This window comes from Dendronephthya gigantea, unplaced genomic scaffold, assembly GCF_004324835.1.
Source record: "Dendronephthya gigantea isolate DGI-Jeju-01 unplaced genomic scaffold, DenGig_1.0 000031F, whole genome shotgun sequence".
Taxonomy (NCBI): domain Eukaryota; kingdom Metazoa; phylum Cnidaria; class Anthozoa; order Malacalcyonacea; family Nephtheidae; genus Dendronephthya; species Dendronephthya gigantea.
Window position 1 is genome coordinate 1,910,098 of NW_021163041.1, and position 18,832 is coordinate 1,928,929.

The 18,832-nt window shown below is 35.4% G+C and overlaps 4 protein-coding genes across 4 annotated transcripts; 3 read left to right on the forward strand and 1 right to left on the reverse strand.

The window, feature by feature from the left end:
- Positions 1 to 114: 114 nt before the first annotated feature.
- Positions 115 to 3,637, forward strand: LOC114524515. Its single transcript, XM_028545616.1, has 7 exons — positions 115 to 362; positions 859 to 1,044; positions 1,656 to 1,801; positions 1,909 to 2,047; positions 2,303 to 2,329; positions 2,753 to 2,858; positions 3,132 to 3,637. Exons 1-7 carry the CDS (start codon positions 293 to 295, stop codon positions 3,523 to 3,525), a joined length of 1,068 nt encoding a protein of 355 aa, XP_028401417.1. The 5' UTR covers positions 115 to 292; the 3' UTR covers positions 3,526 to 3,637.
- A 198-nt stretch (positions 3,638 to 3,835) lies between these two features.
- LOC114524514 (optineurin-like) lies at positions 3,836 to 9,431 on the reverse strand. Its single transcript, XM_028545615.1, has 9 exons — positions 8,930 to 9,431; positions 7,915 to 8,229; positions 7,094 to 7,468; positions 6,340 to 6,720; positions 5,658 to 5,746; positions 5,410 to 5,457; positions 5,048 to 5,099; positions 4,714 to 4,887; positions 3,836 to 4,383 (listed from the first exon to the last, which is right to left on the reverse strand). Exons 1-9 carry the CDS (start codon positions 9,149 to 9,151, stop codon positions 3,877 to 3,879), a joined length of 2,163 nt encoding a protein of 720 aa, XP_028401416.1. The 5' UTR covers positions 9,152 to 9,431; the 3' UTR covers positions 3,836 to 3,876.
- Positions 9,432 to 9,504: 73 nt separating this feature from the next.
- LOC114524517 (homocysteine S-methyltransferase YbgG-like) lies at positions 9,505 to 14,722 on the forward strand. The gene is made up of 12 exons (XM_028545618.1): positions 9,505 to 9,658; positions 11,148 to 11,215; positions 11,508 to 11,553; positions 12,126 to 12,248; positions 12,827 to 12,934; positions 13,088 to 13,174; positions 13,289 to 13,363; positions 13,506 to 13,574; positions 13,796 to 13,840; positions 13,959 to 14,041; positions 14,338 to 14,408; positions 14,544 to 14,722. The coding sequence occupies exons 1-12, from the start codon at positions 9,587 to 9,589 to the stop codon at positions 14,612 to 14,614; spliced, it is 918 nt and encodes a 305-aa protein (XP_028401419.1). The 5' UTR covers positions 9,505 to 9,586; the 3' UTR covers positions 14,615 to 14,722.
- Positions 14,723 to 15,232: 510 nt separating this feature from the next.
- On the forward strand, positions 15,233 to 17,353 carry LOC114524516 (heparan-sulfate 6-O-sulfotransferase 2-like). The gene is made up of 2 exons (XM_028545617.1): positions 15,233 to 15,630; positions 15,727 to 17,353. The coding sequence occupies exon 2, from the start codon at positions 15,942 to 15,944 to the stop codon at positions 17,007 to 17,009; it is 1,068 nt and encodes a 355-aa protein (XP_028401418.1). The 5' UTR covers positions 15,233 to 15,630; positions 15,727 to 15,941; the 3' UTR covers positions 17,010 to 17,353.
- The last annotated feature ends 1,479 nt before the right edge of the window (positions 17,354 to 18,832 follow it).

Consider the following 18,832-nt stretch of genomic DNA (forward strand, 5'->3'; position numbering starts at 1 on the left):
TCTTAAAGTTCTCGTCTGAAATAATTAAAAAAATTTAATTTAAATGATATATTATACTTGATTCAGAATTGTAAAGTCCAATATATTTAAACGAAAATCAGTTTTGTTCATCTTTCAAACCGTCTATGATATTATCACTTTTCTATTGAAATGATAATGGCCTGTATCCGTCTGATTTTAACGTTTTTATTAATTTGAGATAAGCTATACACGACCCTTGATCAGTATCTCGAACAGCACAGCAAGACTATATATACGTTAATCTAAAAACGAACTATTTAATAAGTGAAAAATGAGTCGTATTCAATTTTTTCAATGTTTCATGTTATTAACTTTGCTGGCGGATGTGGCTTATTTAAAAGGTAAATGTTTTTTAAAAAAATACGTTCTGTTTAAAGGTTGCTGGCTCATAATCTCATGCATGTACCTACATTTTATTCAAAACATACTGATTATATGTACTTTTACATCTGATTTGGGTCAGGGGCAATCTACGTAATGTAGAAGTGATCCTTTATTGTTGAAATAAACGTTTAGAGTTGTGTTGTATGAATTGTGCAATTTATGTTATCGCTTTATATTTTGTTGGACAAATGACACAAAACAATTAATAAGCGCAAGTTGGTAGGGATTACAAATGGCGACGTTAGATTTATATATTAGGTATTATAGATTTCGTATTATCGTTAAGGTATTATAGTTAGATTTCGATTTAAAATCAAGAAGTATAGTCTATAGATTAATAAAAAATTAGAGTTAAAAGTTGTTAGAAGTTTTAAGTGGTAGCGTTTGTCAAAATAAAGATGCTGTATATAGAAGTGTAGTGACTTGATGAATGTTTTGTCGCTTTTTTCTTAGATTGTACTCAAGCCATTGGCATTAGTGATGGTGAAATACCAGATGACGATATTATTGCATCATCTTCATATGATGATCTATCTCGAGCATCACGTGGGCGACTCAATATTAAATATCAGCCACCGTTGAAATCAGGATGGTGTTCAAAATTTGACAATAAGAGTCAATATCTTCAAATAGATTTAGGTAAGAACTAAAAAAATAATTAGCGTGCACGACTAGATTACTCATTTGATATTCAGACCAAATATTTATGTAACATTCATCAAGAAATCAGATGGTGTACAAGCAAAGTTAAGTGTATGATTATATCGGGGACTGATATGTTAAAAATATGTTAATTAATGACGATTTTTGTAGTAGTTCATGTCGTCATGGTGATGTTTTCCACTTGTAGTTCAAGTATATTATTAACGTACAATTTGAATTCTACAACGCAGACGTACTGTACAATGCAGACGTTCTTTTGTTTCACTCAAACCTCTTGACTCTTGAGACAAAAAAGAACCAGGCTCGTACTTCACACACATTTAATGTTAATAAAACAGTACATTAATTCTTGACGTTGAATTAATGAGTTCATTCTTTGAAAAAGGACCAACTTTCAACGTAGCTACAAGGGTAATCTCGTTTTGACGACATAATCTCTCGATCCAGTTTGCCAAGAGCCACTGCAATGCGAGTTCCTCGTCTCCATATCACAGCTCGATTTACATGCCGCTCATCAAATTGTGACGCTTTTGGTTGACCATCAAAATAATTTAGAAATAATGTTGCATAATTATATTCTTTTGCAGAAGTGGATAGTGACCTTACCGGTATTGCTACACAAGGTCGTGGTAGAGAGCCATATAGACATTGGGTCACCAAATATTATGTTTCGCTTCGTGAGGACGGAGGTCCTTGGTTTAATTTTACCAGATCAAAGAAAGTTCAACCTGTGGTACGGATGTTTTTTTGTGTTTTTTTAAACCACAGTTCTGGATTAAAATGAATTTCCTAGCTTTGAAGGGAAACATACTCAATGACCAGTTTTAACTAACTGTTTAGATCTTTAATGGAAACACAGATGCATTCTCTACAGTGTTTCATTCCTTCGATCGCACCATCAAAGCAAGATATGTGAGAATTCATCCCGTTGAATGGAATGTTCAAATTTGCATGCGCGTAGAACTCTACGGCTGCCTTGGTGAGTGTAAAATGCGCGCGAAAATGCACACTGTTGGAAATTCCCCTTTTTGTTGGTTTTTTCCAAATTTATTTTGAGCGAAAATGGATATTTTCACTATCTGGAAAATGGATATCTGCCATTGCTTTTGGGAAACAACCCCATCCTGATGAGTAACAAATTTTGTTTTCTGAAAGTGATATTTAGCGAATCATGCATGAAAATTATGCACGTTGCTTAAAATTTTCTTAATTAGAATGTTTCTTCAATTTTTAGGGAAAAAACTAGTGATTGAAGACGATGGTAAATATCACATTAACATTGATTTGAAAGCCAAGTCCGTTGTGCGCATTAGTTCTGCTCATATGTGAGGGTAGTTTCTGAATTTAAAATACTCTTGGACATAAACTCTATGTTCATATTTAAAGGCGTGGTGAACCTGAATAATGTTAAATATTCAGACAACTTATCGTAAGTTCAGTAGAATTTTACTTGTTCTTTGCGGTTTGATATTTGACTTTGAAGAAAGTAATTTGTACATATTACACAACCTTTATACTTTGCTCGCTAAAACGAAATTATTAAGCAAAATGTGTATAAATTGTAATTATCAAAACAGTCAGTATCTAGTGACTAGCCGATTCTGGGGGGAATTTTCGCCGAGGTCTTACCTCGGAGGAAAAATCGTCTCGGTACGAGGATAGTAACATGTTAGTTTTTTTGTAGATTTGCTAATTTTATTCATCATCCTATTGGCTGTTTTCTGCTTCTTTTTCATTCTCTTGTTAATGCTATTGTTGACAATGAGACGACTTTTGAAACTCCTTGAAAGGTTTGTACGATTTTCTCCAATTGTATATGTCTTAAATGCTTGCATAACATTTATACAAAATATGATCACTACGGGAAAGTAATTGAGTTGTACCGCCCAGTTTCCGATCCAGCCTTGAAATCACATGCCATGCACCTCTAAAATCATTTACTTTATGTACGAAAAACATGCGTTAGCTCAAATTTAATGAGAACCCTAACACGCAAATACACACGACTCGAAAATTGTATCGATTCTAATATTTCATAAGGCTTTTTGAACTACATTTTTTAGACGAGCGAAGGAGAAGTCGCGAGCTGAGATTTCACTTCGAGATAGCATTGATGGCGACAGACTGTTCAAACTAGATCGTTCAACAGATGACACTTATATCCCTGAGGAGCCGACACAGGGAACGTTTATAAAAAATAGCAAAAGCAGTACAACTAATGGAAATAAAAAAAACAAGCTCCCAGTTTATGCAGCAGTACATAAATCCAAAGAAAAATCCCATCAAGTCGATAGTTATGGATACGCACATCCAGAAGTTAAAGAAAAAAAAATAAAGAAACACAGTGATTCAACCGATCAAAAAATAATCTTAGTCGATGCTGATGAAGAGGATGAAAAACGTAGAAATGAAGAAAAGAAGTCCAAGAAGGAAGAAATGGAAATGATTGATCTTTAGTTTGGAAAACTGGTTTTGCTATCTAGTTTTGATTCCAGGAATAGCGGGTGAGGATATTGCCGTATAACTGGAGTAAGTTTTGGCGAACATTTTCATTTTTTTAAAATTTTTATTTTTGACATTTTAAATCAGTTTCTATTATAACGAGAACTTGTTCTTGAATATCGTTCAGTTTTTGACTTGATTATACCGTCGGTTGCACTTGTATGCACATAAAACTAAAGTATTAAAATGTATGTGATTAGATATGGTGAGTGTGCACTTTGCGAAAACCCAGGAACGAATTTCTTCAAATTTTCACTTCAACAAATAATATTAAGGTGGAGATTTTCTATGGTGACATTCTACATTTTATATGTCATCAAGACACTCCATCACGTGAATTTGAAGTGTGTCCAAATCAGGGAATGATCCTTGACACTTCGGGCAAATCTTTCTTCCGACTGACTCGCTACTTTCGGATTCTAAACACTCAACGACATGTGTCTGCAATGTATCCAGATCGGGGAAAGCTCTTTCACATTTCGGGCAACGACCACCGGATACCTGACGGTTTACATCGTGGTCAGGTGGGGGTTGATGCGGGCTGTTTCTAGCTGCAGGCGGACCTCGTGGTGCCAGGTATTGATCATAAAACCCGCTCCAAGGACTTTCGTTTCCCGCCTGCATACTGTTACCGCAACCATGACGCCGTTGCATTTCAAGCAACCTGCTGCCAGTAGGATCATTTGCTTCCTCTTTGAAACGTTCAATTTCCGCTCGAAGTTTTCCAACTTCATTTCTCAATTTCTTATTATCATCTTCAACTTTCTGTTTTGTTTGTCTTTCAGTATTGAAATCAGTTTGGTAGACATCCAACTAAACGAAAAAGAGCGTAACTATTTAGGCGAAAGAAGACAAAACTGGTCCGAGCAAACTATATTACACATGTATCGTCTTATGCTGGTGCCTTTCTTCTAGTTCTGGCTAAACATTCTCTTATTCGTTGACGTCATTAAAAAGAAAACCTCATTAATTTTATGGCTTGATAAACGGAACTGCGTGTATGAAGTGCGTACAAAACATGGGCAGCCCGATCAATGCGGTTACGTCATACATCTACATTTATGAAATCAATACGTGAATGCTTTTTTACTGTTGCTTACGGGAAAGAAAATCGGTAAAATCAAAATAATAAAAATGACCAACCTGTTGTTTTAACCAAGGCAAAGTTTCCAATTCACTTGCAAGACTTTTCTCACGTGCCTGCATTGCGCGTATATCAGTTTCCTTAAGTTCCACCATTTCTTCAGCACTCACCAACTGCGCCGTAAGATTGTCATTTCTTGATTGCAAATCTGCAAATTCAGTTTTACTAGCGGCCTAAAGTGGTAGCATAAATATTGCTTCATAGAGATACGTAGCAATTGCTTTCTCGCCGATCGTTTTTGACGAAAACGACAATAGCAGCTTTTTACAAATCTATATAATATGCAGTAATTGAAAATTGATGTTCTGTAATTAAAATGCACGCAAAACTGACCTCTCGTTCTGTTAACAACTCATTTTCCGTATAAACTGCAGTTAGCTCTTTCCTGAAATAAGACATGACATGATTTTGTAAGCATGCATGAAGACAACTTCAGTAACAACAAATATTTGTAAAGCTGCCATGGATTGCTACGTATATAGTGCTCGCCTAAATTCGTATTTGTATTTGTGGTCACATCTTTAATAACAACAAAACAGAAGTCCATCATTTACTTCTGGTAGAGTTAAAACTATAGTTCTTTAGCAGCACCTGCTTGGTCATTGCCATTTGCCAGTTAAATTTACAACTTGATTTGAATTCAGTATGAGGGAATTAATGCCAAAAGAACTATAGCATTTGATCGAGGAAATTACCTCATTTCATCAAGAGCCGAACTCATTTTTTGACATTCCAGTCCCCGTCTGAAACATAGAAACAACAGAATAATTTATACATGCATATAAAGAAAAAAATTTCTAGCGCTGGTTACAGGATGTAATGGCTATCTTTGCGAGTACGTATATGGTCTTGGGCGTAAATATATTTTATATTTTTTTATCCAAACGGGAAACGTTACTGAAGAAGGATCCATACTAGGCTACTAGCACACATTATTACTTACCTTGCTTTTAAGTCGTTAAGTTCCATATCTTTTGCTTGTACGTCTTGATAGAATGAGTAAACTCGCGCTTTTAAATCATTTTCTGTATCCTAAAATTCAAGACACGTAAATTTAATAGAAAATTATTATTATAAATTACAGTAAATACTGTGCTGTAGAGGAGAATTCAAAGCCAGAGGGAGGCTCTCTTGACGAGGGTGAAGCAGTGAAATCGTCCGAAATGTTTGACGTCATCATAGATATTAACCACTCATGACTAGGATGTCTCGGAGATGATAGATCATAACTTATAACCAGTGTTTTAAGTCACAACCATCTTTTGTATAGGACTTTTACTCTTGGAATTCTACACACAAAATGTAGTCAAGCTTTTTTTAATAGTGTTCATAATCATAATAAATGATCGATTTTCTAAAGGAAAAGGGGAGCCTAGAGCCTCAGATCTTGAAGAAGGGGGAAGAACTTCATCAATAATAGACATTAGTCATCACGTTTAACGCTATTTGAAATTAACGATAATTACATAAAATATATTTTAATAAATTTGGAATTTCTCTAACGATACGATAATACTAAATTATTAATCACATTATTACGCCAAATACTTCTAATAATACTTAAACTATAGACTATAGTTAGAATTGGCATTTGGCAGTACGTGACACACATGTTTAATATTTACCTCTTTTTTCTTAAGTTCCTGACGGAAAGCAATGTCAGTTTCTTTTAACTTTATTTCGAGATCATCATTCGTGGCTAAACTCTCGTCCAACTCCTTTTGGATGGCCTCGCACATATCTTCTTGTTCCTGTAGTCTTTCCTGAAGTTTGCTTTTTGCTTCTTCAATTTCTTCGAGCTGGCTGCCGTCTACTTTCTCAGCTAATTTAATTTTTATTTCCGAGAGTTCTTTTTCAAGATCCTTCTTTTCTTTTAAAATTGTTTCTTCTTTCCTCAAAAACGCAGTTTCCCGTTTGTCGAAAGTACGTTTCTGTTTGACCATTTGCTCCTTCAATTCTGCAATTTTTGCTTCGTATTCCGAGATGTCAAATGAATCGCGAATGCCCTAAAATGTAGTCAAGTTTAATTATAATTACTTAATTGACATATTGAATTTGGTATTAATTTTGGTTTAATTGGTATTTAAACCTGCTTTGTTGAAACTCGTTAGAATTGTATACACTCCGTAGATGTATCCAAAACATCAATATTGTGTTCCAGGGTGAGCTCATGCATTAAACGGTTACTCTACTATTCTATTGTAAATTTGTAAAATGGTCATCATTCATCATTGGAGTAAATCAAGACAAATAGCATTATCCACAGATGGTTATTTTCAGTTTATTCTGGCCCAAACGTCGAACTGTTGTTTGCCAATTTATTTTAACAATTTACAACAAAAATGAAATACTTTCATTATTAAAAACAGCATAACTAACCAGTTCTTGCCCTTTCTGACCTAAAGAAAAGCTATCCTCGGTTGTCTGACTATCACGTGAGATAAATCCAGCTTTGAGCCTGTCCATTTTATCCATGTCTTTTTCGAATAACTTCATTTCCTCTTGAACATCCTGCATTTCAACTCTCTCCATTTGATTTTTGTTAAGATGGCCTTGAAGTTCTGTAATCTTTGATTCAAGCTGAGATCGTGTTTCTTCTTCACTTTTAAGTTGTTCTTTTACCAATTTAAGTTCCTCCTCTAGAGCATTCTTTATGGGGGCAGGATGGTTGGACTTGAGGAGAGGTTTGATTGATTCTTCTATATCTTCATTTAAATGAACCAAGTCTTGTAGGAGTTCAGTTGATATGGATGTCTAAAAAAGGTGTATGCAGTTTTCAACACAAAATTTTTGTGCTCTTATGATGCATATATCTGGGGCAAATAATTTTAAATTTTGACATATGCAGGAAAGAAAAACTGAATCAGTTGCTAATCATAAAGCAACTAAGAGATACAAGGTGTGTAAAGTAGCTAATTTGACTATTTTCAATATTCATATAGCTAAACATTTGTGTTTGGTGATGATTACAAGTGTGCTGAAGTTAACCAGGGTGAAAGCAGGATCAGCTTCCTGCTACCATTTAATAGTATCATACATTCACCATTTGATGGTAATTTTCACTTAACACCATGTCACATTTTTTATGAGTGGAACATTTTTGAAACAGTATTACTTAACATATCAACTTTTATGTGGAAAGGAGCATTTTAGGAAGCTGGAATATCCTTTACAAATTACAGAACAATAAAAGTACTCACATGCAACTCATCTGGGGTTAATCCAGAAAGATTGCCAACAAGTTTTTGTAAACTACAAACAATTTCTTTAAAATTACTCTTCTCTAAAACATCCAGCTTTTCAGAATCCTTCTTCTCATTCTGTTGTTTGTTTTCCTGGATGTCTTCTACTTTTGGAGAATGTTTATTTTTTTCCTCTTGAAGCTGTTTTTCAAGATCAGAAATTTTCTGATTTTGCCTTTCAACCTTTGTTTTTGCTTGTTTGTAACTTTCCTGTGTGCCCAACAGTATCTCACCTTGTTCGGCTATTACAGAGTTTAGCCTTTCTTGGCAAAGCTACAGACAAAAACCATTAGGAATTAACAATAAGAATTATAATATAGATAATATATATTCTTTTAGGTGCTTAGATGTCCTTGGTGTATCATTAATAAGGAGATTTAGCATGAGTCTTTGATATTCACTAATTTCATGCTAAATCTCCCTAATGTATGTCTGAGGACCCTGTAGGATGATGTGTTGCACAAAAAACAAGAGTGGTTGCCCATCTCTTAAGTATTTGACATCTCTTTACACCTACAATGTACATCATGCCAGTATATAAAAACTAGCATAAAAATACACAGTAAGAGGGATTATTTTTTTATCACATGTTTTTTAAGTGAAATACTAAAAAGCATGCCAGCCTGTTTGTTTTTATAGAGGTGCACCAATTATTATAAAACCAATAGTATCATGAAGTCTCACTTGGGCTGGGCTGATAAGTGACCAGACTGGTCTCTAATATACAATCACCTCTTAGTCTGTTTATTGTTAGCTACATGGTTTAATGGTATTGACCAAAGGTACATCATAGATCAATTCTCAATACCAAAGTAATTGATTCTATTGATTTTATTGATTGCACAAGTTGGGCTTATTATACGTACCCAAATACTGACCACTGTGTATTATTATGTAACAACAAAATGTACCTTTTTATTATTTAGCCATTACGTTGATTATTTAGTTTTTATGCTAAGAACACTTTTCATACCTGCAGTGCTTCCTGATAATTGTCTATGGCGAGTCTTAATTCTTTATTCTCCTGTTTCAAATGACGCACACGATCTGCTAGTGCTTTTTCTGCATCACTGAGAGGAATTCCTGAATCAGTTGAACTCACATCACTAGAGTCCGATCTAATACTTCGAGCGTCATTTTGGTTTATAAATTCATAACTGTCAGTTTCTGCTGGAAGAGAAAGCTCCTTATCCATATTTTGAATCCGAAAACAACCGGTAATTGTATCTTGTATTCGAGATTATCAGCACAATACAACGCCAGCGAGATGATGTTCCGAAATTTTCTTAAAATTTTCCTGGAATGAAGCCATCACGAATTCCAAAAGACGAAGTTAGTGCCTTGTCGATACGATCTTTTGCTAGCTTTTTGCTTTCAATAGCTTTCGTATTATAAAGTCGCTATAGAATCGCTCTTCCCAGTGTTTAATATTCTGGTTTCGAATGCCGAGGTTTCGAAACCGAAACTGCGAGTAAACTTTACCTGTCACGTCCCCGGGTACAAAGGAGTGCGAGGGACTTTCCGAAACATTACGTCATCCTTCCTGAACGACGCATTATCATGGTGGGTGATGATCCTTGGTATCATGAGGGAGGTTGACTTCAAAAACAATAATATGAGCTAATAAGGTATGTTTTCTGAATTCCATATTTTGGATGGAGGACTTGGATCAGAGCTATTAAGACACGCTGTCCCTGTGACAGTAAGTATACTAGTATTATTATTGTACTACCATGAATAATTTTGGAAATGGAATTGTCACGTTACCAAGCAATCTATTGTATATTTGCAAAACATCCATTGTCTTGAAAAGCATCCACAATATCATACGATAGAGAATCAGCCAGAAAGCTTGCTCAAGGAAATTTTCATGCGAAACTTTCGTGTGTGTTTACATAAATTAGCTAGTATTTGTACATGTCATATCCTGAGGTGTGCAAGCAATATTTAGATGAGTCATGAGTACCAGTCATGTTCAAAAACAACTGGCTTGGTCCCCATTATTCCAGTTATGGTTGCATTATATATTTGGAAAGACATTGTCAGCTAAGTGGCTGGGCTCCCTTCTCCTCCCCCCTCCAAGCCTCCCTAATTCCTAATATAACCTAGGGTCAATTTTCATTTCTGACTAAACTCAATAAGAAGTGAAAGGTTTACAGTTTTAAAGTTTTACAAAAGTAATATAGTGAATGGAACATCTGATCTATTTTGAACCCTCCTAGAATTTCATTCTCCTGAAAAAATTATCACAATTAATTAATTACATCATATGACTTAGCATCATTACCAGACTTTTGATTCCAGCCGGTATCAATTTTAAAAGCTACTATTAATTAAGGAGATTGTATATATGTATAAGTAAAAAGTATCTATGAGCTCCTCAGATCAGCTCAGCCCAGGCCATGCACACAGGCACTCCACTCCCAACTGGGCCCTTACTGAACTTTGTGGCATGACTCTGCATTTTAATTTGCCTCAGACCTAGCTTGATAATGATTACCTTGGAAGTAATCAAGGAACAAATTTCATAGTTTTACAACAACCATGTTTATTTATGTTCTTTATACATGTTTGCGAATGCAAGAATTTTTTGCGATATTTATACATTATTTTAATGCTTGTATCATCATATTAATTGATTCAAAATTTGCCAAATTCACAAGGCTATATGTTACAAATTTTAGCTGTGTACAGATAAATTTCCTTAATTTTTGAATTTAGATTTAGTTTCATAAATCATAATTTGCCAAGGAGAAAGTGACGATAACAGTTTGAGAAAGTTTTTTCTTAGAAAAAGACACAAAATATTGAACTTGATAGTTTCCGTTGAACACCACATGTGAAAAATAAGTTGATTGAGTTCACATATTATTGATCTGTGAAAAGTGTTAATTTATCCCTATGGCGGCGCTACTATCATGTCTGAGTAATAGCAAATATTTGTGAATTTGGTGATTGTAGTTCATCTCTATTACGAAGTAATCAAACTTGATTAATCCAGCTTAATTAATCCAGCTAAACTTTACTTAAACGCTGATTAAGTGTTTGACACTCGAGCTGTACACACAAAACCGTAGCTGTTTGGCTGTGGGAAGGAATCAAGAATTCAGAGTCAATTAGTTTAACAAAAAAATTCCGAATCCAGAATTCCGTTCCAGAACAATTCTTGATGGATTTTTAATAATTCTTAGGGTGATTCTCTATGGAGTGCGAGAGCACTTGTGAACAATTCCGATGTTATAAAACAAATCCATAAAAGGTTTGTAAAAATTTTAGGAATTTTAGAAATTTACATTAATTTGAGACCAAATGTCAGCTATCTGGGGAGGGGACGACTAGGGTATGCAATTGGGTTTAAAATTACATCAATTAGAGGGTGTATATTCATATATTCGTCTTATGCCCAATTGATTTCTTTTGTACGCTATTGTTCCTGCGGTATATAAACATAAATATATGAATTTACACACTCCCCAATTAAGCAATCTAGAATCTAGATACAGCCCTAATTTGATCAAACAAGAGATTATAAAAAAATTCCTTTATGCTAGCTTTCTCCTCAGTGGTGCAAATATTATTCTGACAGCTTCATATCAGGTATGTGGTGCTTTAATATATTTTTGTATTATCACTATCATGCCACTCTCCTCTGCAGAGGCTTTCGTGTAAGAAGTCTTTAAGAAGTATTCAAATTAGTAGTGGGATAAAGGGGCAGAAGTGAGCCAGGTGGTGGCGTACAAGAGACGATCATTAGGGGGCACATATTCATATATTTATGTTGTGCAAGATTGATTTCTTTTCAAATCTATTGTCTTTACAGGTCTGTTAACATGAATATATGAATATGTGACCCCCCCCTCGCAATTATCCAGGCGTGGTTTGCCCGCCAGTGTGATACATGTGCAGATGTGCTTTATTTTTTAATAAGCATTAATTTAGCATTAATCGTGACATCATAGATACCAGGTTTTGATCAACTGAAAATCGATACTTGATAGTCGGAATCAGTTGGTTTTTCACTTTTTGTGTTGGAGTTCTTTCTTTTTCCAACATTCAACCCATGCATTCCTGATTAAACCCACCAATAGATTAATAGCAGTTTTCATCTGCGCATGACGCCAGAAAACGCCGGTTAGAGACACAAATTTTTGTGATAAATTCTCATTTAGGCTAGCATTGATGGATTTTGTCGTTACGCTCAATGTACAAGGGAAAAAGCAACCAGTTTGATAAAGAAGAGCGTGTTAATAGCTAAGGAGTCTTGTGAAGAATTTATTCAAGAAACACAAAAGGTTATATGAAAAATTCAACTAGGAAAACTGATTACATGATTACAATGCCGTAATTTAAAAGCGAAATGACGTGACGTTAGTGTTTTTCTTGGGAGGCATGGAGCTGTATTTTTTCTATGGCAAAATGGAAATCTGCCGTCTTTTCAGTATTCTCTGATGTTTAACATCATTCAAACATTTCTGACAAATAGTCGCAGCTTTCTATGCTGACAGATTTTCTACTTCAAAAGGTCTTTCCCTCACCACTCTCGTCTCTCTGGGGGAAACAATTTATCCGACGTCCGAAGGGAATATTTCCCAACTGACGATAATTGCCTAACAGTCGGTGGGTTGAAACCTCCCACGCCCTCCACCACACCTCCTCACACTGTAGGCTCATGTCACAGGCGGCTTAATTAACGTATTTTTATAAAACTTCAACGTTTGGACCAAACAACCAATGTGAAATATTGTGTGTACCAATCTGTTTTTGAAGAATACGTGGTTAGAAAACTTTCAGCGCCTAGTTTTAATTTGGCTGGCCATAAAAGGTATGACGTAATTATGCCTTCTGACAAGATTATCTCTCAATGTTGCAGACATTATCACGTGATCTGCTTGTCGGTGGATCTGTGGGACCTTATGGAGCCTGTCAATTTGATAAGTCTGAATATGATGGCAATTATGTGGATGAAATGAGCGTAGAGGCATGTACATATTGAAACTGTGGATGCACTGCCACATTTATGTCAATTTTTGAACGTGCAATTTCCGTTTCTCTAATCAGCACATCGATGTAGACTGGAAAGCTCTTCTAGTTGTGCATCCGTCACATGAATGTTTTGTTGAATTTTTCTTAGGAATTAAAACGTTGGCACAGACCAAGGATAAAAATCCTCGTTGAAGCAGGGGTGGATTTCTTAGCGATAGAAACTATTCCTGCGTTGGTAATACAATCATTTACAAACCAACTTACGCATTTTTTCACTATCAAACGAAGACATTGTTGAAAATGTTCAGCATCAGGTTATAGCAATTGTTATTGGAATTGTATCATGTAGGCTGAAGCCGAAGCTATTTTACAAGTGGTCAACGAATTCCCTTCGATCGCATGTTGGTTGTCGTTTTCTTGTAAGGTAATGATGCATTGTCGAAGAGAAAACATATAAGATTGAAGACAAATAGATTGTTGGTGAATTATTAACGCATATGATGATGCACTCTGGGGCGAGTCCAAGAGAGTATTTTTTTATGGCCATACAACTCCTTTCAATCCAGGATGAAACCCACCTCTGTCATGGTGAATCATTTTGCGACGCAGTCACTTCAGTTGAAACGTACAAGCAGGTTTCTTATGTTTATTAATTATATGTTGTTCGTTATATCACGCTCTATTGAATTTTCTTCTTGTTGAGATGCCGTTATCGTAGTATTTCGTTGTTTCCTTCTTATACATGCATAGCGTATTTTGCTGACAGTTGATACTTGATATACGGTCTCATGCAAGCACGAGACTTCTCGCACATCTAGTTGGTTTATTGCCCGTTTGTTTAAAATCTCTTATTCAGGTCGAAGCTGTTGGTATAAACTGCAGCGCTCCTGAACATGTCCAGGTGAGATGATTAAAACAAATTAGATTTTAAGTTCGTGTCTGACTGAGTGGTTCAACAAAATTTGTTTCTAAAATATAGATATATAAGTGAGTTATTTTCCTCCGGATATTATGTTCAGGGATTATTATCAAGTATTGATGGAAAGTCAACGAAACCGGTTGTAGTTTACCCAAATAATGGACATGAATGGTGGAATAAGAGGTGAGTAGGTATGACGTTAAATGGTGTAAAAAATGGAGCATATGAATTGATATGATTGCAATTGATGAACCAGGTAGGAATTGTTATCGTGGTGTAGATATTGAAGCCCTCGTACATAAAAACGCGCAGAGCCACCATAACACGGACATATTTGAATATATTTTTGGAATATATTAGTTGTTTATGTCTGCAATCAATATTTGTAGATCTTAAAGGTTATAATGCAATTTTGCCTCTTTGTAAATAATACCGAAAATATATCGATATTATTGGTGAGTTGATTGTACTTTGTATAGATTTGACTGTAACCCTGAATACATATCTTATGTCTTGGAGTGGCTCAAATTTCATGAAGTAAAAATTGTTGGTAAGTTTCCTCAAGTGTCATTCTTCATTTCAACAAGTACGTTTATGTAGTAATAGGTTCCTTTGTGGTAAAATATTAACGAAGATATCATCACCCTGTTCCAATATAGTTTACTATTGTTTCGTTTACTTATAGGAGGTTGCTGTGGGGTTACACCTGCTGATATAGAGGATATACGGAACGCTGTTGCGGAGAGAATTGTATAAAAAACGCATGTATTTGATGCGTTAATAATGCATTTACTATATCAACAGCGCATATAAGGCCCTGTGTGTCTCTGAGTGGATATAACAACTTTTTAACCAATGTTTATATGCAGGTTATATGCTTTAAATGACATGCAATTTAAATGAAGCCGATGATAGTTCAGTAAATTTTCTCAGAAACGCAATAATTTTCTCAGAAACGTTAAAAATTAATTTGACCAGTTCAAGAAACGTTTAGGTATGGTGAAGTACGATGAGTGAGGGTTTTCATTACGGTTCCTTTTAAGATCACGAATATAGGAGATTATGTTTTGGTTAGGGTTAAGACTAATTTTGTTCATAAATTCTATTTCTAGTATGAAAAGTTGACCTAACGTTTATAATCACTAATCGATTCAAGAAAAATAGGTGCACAGGCGGATGTATAGTTATGAATGATCTAAGATTTAAAATGATCGTTATGAAAAACTCCTGACATATAATTTGTCTACACAATGCAGATAGAACTGGAGAATTTTAAAAATTGGATTTCTTCTGTAAAAATTCTTCTTTTTACGGTTGCTGCATGTGATCAGACGCTCAAGGGTGCTGAGTATTTTGAAAAAACATAAAACCTAATAAACAACGAAGATTGTGAGGAAACAAAATACGCAACGACATGAAATTACTAATAAATATGATAGTATAGTTGGATGTTCTGTTAACCTATGAAAAACCCAATGGCAATGTTATCGAACTTGAAACTAAGAAGCCTTCGTTTTCACCGGACGTCGAAAATTTATATTTTCATTATAGCAGTTATAAATGTATATGTTTTCATGCATATCTTTTGAAAAGACCAATATGCAAAGATAATATCCAAACATGAACAAAGAGCATCGTGTTTTCACTAATGGTATTGATATTATCCACCTTTCATTTTTCTTTCTATTATTTGCTTTAAATGTTCACCAAAATCGTTAAGTCTATTTTTTCTCATTCAAGCATGTTCAAGCCTCAATCCTTTTCATAACAGGGTATGTTTACCTATTAAGAAGACCAACCAGATGTGCCAAGATAAATATTTCGTGCTTTAGATATTAATTTTGGTTTCCCTACTGTTCTCGCGACAGGAGGTGGCCGCAGCTGCCGGAAGTGGTGAGCGAAAGACAACGTTGTTTCTATCAGTGCTCTAAAGAAATGATATGATTTAACTCGCCGACCAGCTGAGATGTCGAACTGTGGCTATTTTTGTCATGCTAAGTGCTGAAATGTGAATCAAAAGCAAGACGTGGGTCCCTCAGATGGGACTCAAAATATTTCAACCTTGTGCTTGTGAAACGAAGCAATGGAAATTATGAAGAAGACAACAATTTCAGCTATTGTTGTTCTTATGACATTTTCTTTATTTTTCTTTGCTATGTTAGTATGTCCGGGAAAACAATGTTCTACTTCTACTGTAGTAAATAAAGCAATTCCCAATGAAGATCAAGCGAGCAATGAAGATTTACCTATCCTAAGAGGAACACGAAGACTTATATCGCGGGCTTTTAACATTAGCACTCATGATGTGATGGTCGTGCTACACATCCAGAAAACTGGAGGAACTGTATTTGGTAAGAATTTAGTTCAGAATCTAAAACTTCAGCGACCGTGTGAATTCAGAGAAGATAATATCTATGAATGCAAACGGCCTGGTTCCAATCAAGTTTGGTTGTATTCTCGATATTCTACTGGTTGGATCTGTGGTACCCATTCCGGTTTCACCGAACTTGCTTCATGTATGCCGGAAATTTTACGAAAACAGAGTCTGGCTCCGTTGCGCTCAAATCGGATATTTTACGTGACATGGCTGCGTGATCCCATTGAACGGTTCTTGAGTGAATATGGACATGTAAGACGAGGTGCTACGTGGAAAACAGCGAAACATGTTTGCAACGGCAAGCAATACACGTTACCTAAATGTTATCGCGGTGATAACTGGCGTAATGTTAGTCTGAAAACTTTCCTAAACTGTCCGTACAATTTAGCATTTAACAGACAAACGCGGATGATGGCCAATATTAGTCAAGTCGGATGTTATGGAGGTGGAGATTCAAATGAAAAACAGAAAGCAATGTTACGAAGTGCAAAGAAAAACCTAAGAAATTTTGCCTTTATTGGCCTTGTTGAGTATCAAAAAGAAAGCCAATTTATTTTCGAACAGACGTTTGGTTTAGAATTTCGCGAACCGTTTGTACAACGAACCCGAACATTTAGTAAGACCACGCTAAATCGCTTGTCGCCAGGGGAGATTCGAAAGATCCAACTCACAAATAGACTTGACATGCAACTTTATGAGTACGCGAAAGATTTATTCCTGCAAAGATTGGAATATTTCAAAACACTGCCGTTGAAAAAGAAGCCGACTGCTTGATATTAGCATATAGACGTGCACAGCAAGATATAATAAACTGATAAATTTATTTATGAATCCGAGCAGATCGATTAATTGTAGTGTCATACACCAGTACAAAATTGATCGTTGAAATGTAAATAGTCAATAGACAATAGTTGTAGGTTTTCGCTTGCATGAATACTGTAAAATTGTACTGAAGGTGGTGATTGGATGCATTGTATTCACTTGAGTCGTTATTCTAATCTAATGACTTAAAAGCTGAGTACAAATGATATAAGATCTGATGACAAATTTATTATTTCAAATAAATGTGCGTAAACATAGGCTTATAATGATAAACAAACTGTCACCTTATCATACATTGTTTGTTTGTAAATTGCGGCATGCGAGAACTCTGGGTGAGACGAAAAAAAATGACGAACCGAAAGTGATATGTTTGTCAATATTTCGGTGCCCATGCTGTATATTGCACAGTATGGAAGGTCTGAAAAATTCCTCTGAGGGCAGTTCAATTAACTGAAACTTACGAAAGACGTGCTGATCAATAGCCGCTAATATTTTGCGTGACAAGTGATTGATGAAAAGTGGTATCACAAAAAGTGTTGATGTTTTGTTCCTTGTTCACAACTCTTCTCAGTACTCATTCTCTGTCTATTGGATGACAACATTGTGAAATGTAGCCAATTCAAGAGAAATTATCATATTCTCTCGGTCAGACACATTCAATGAATTAACGCAAGTATTGCAACAATAAAAAGGTGATACTTTTAAGGTGGGTGAACGCAGCAAGCGGTAGAGATCACATTCTATTGGCTGCAGATGAATTTTATAATTTGACAGAAAAGAGGGCAGTTTCGTGCAGTTACAATCAAATTACCTCGAGGAGTTCTGGAGACTTGAAAATACATCTTAAATCGTATAATCCCGTTTGTAATAATGATAATTCTTATTGTTAAGGGTACTATTTTGCAACAGACTAATTAAATAACTTCACACTTAGACCACTCGCTATTGTGCTTGACCGACAGATAACATCTGCCACTTTACACCCATAATTAAACATTAGATATATCGTGACTTAAAACAACTTGTGTATGGTGCCATGACAGTTCACACACGTCGTTCACGAGGTGAACAGTGCCAGTGTTTCAATCTTAGACACAATCTTGCAACTTGTCAAGTGGCAATTTTAGTATTAAAAAAAGCATACGGTGATTTCAGTTTTGATGAAGTAATTTTGTAATGCATGCATGAGCACCCTGCTAAGATTCTTAGTTCAAAAATGTTTCGTACTAATGTTTTCTTGGGAGAATTCCAAATAAGTCTCTGTAGTAAGACCAAGGCTTTGTCTGGCTCTCTCTGCAAGCAGATTATTGTAATTCCAACTGGTGGTACCTCCAGGTACGAAAATGTAAAAACGGTAAAAACATGCATGCATTGTTTGTGATTACTAATGATTTTACTACAAGACTAATGTCCAGATGCGATTGCGTTTAATCGTCAGTCACGGCGGTCAAAGAAAACGTTTCAAACTGACTACTATAATACTATAATCCTGCGTTCTTTGCTTTATTAATATATAATTTTACACACGTTTTGTTTACTGATTTCGTAAATATAGTCACAGTGATGATTAGCAGGCTTCAGTTCTAACCAATGTTTTAAGAAGTTTATATATACGAGTCGTGGTGGCCGTAGCTTGCTATGGTATCATTTCTTATGACACATGAAACGTGAGCCTTGAGACTGCAATAGGCAATAAGGTATTCAGCTTTCATAGACTCAGTATAGTCCACAATCCCTGTCTTTTACTCATCTTCGTTCCCAGTTTTCCGCGTTTT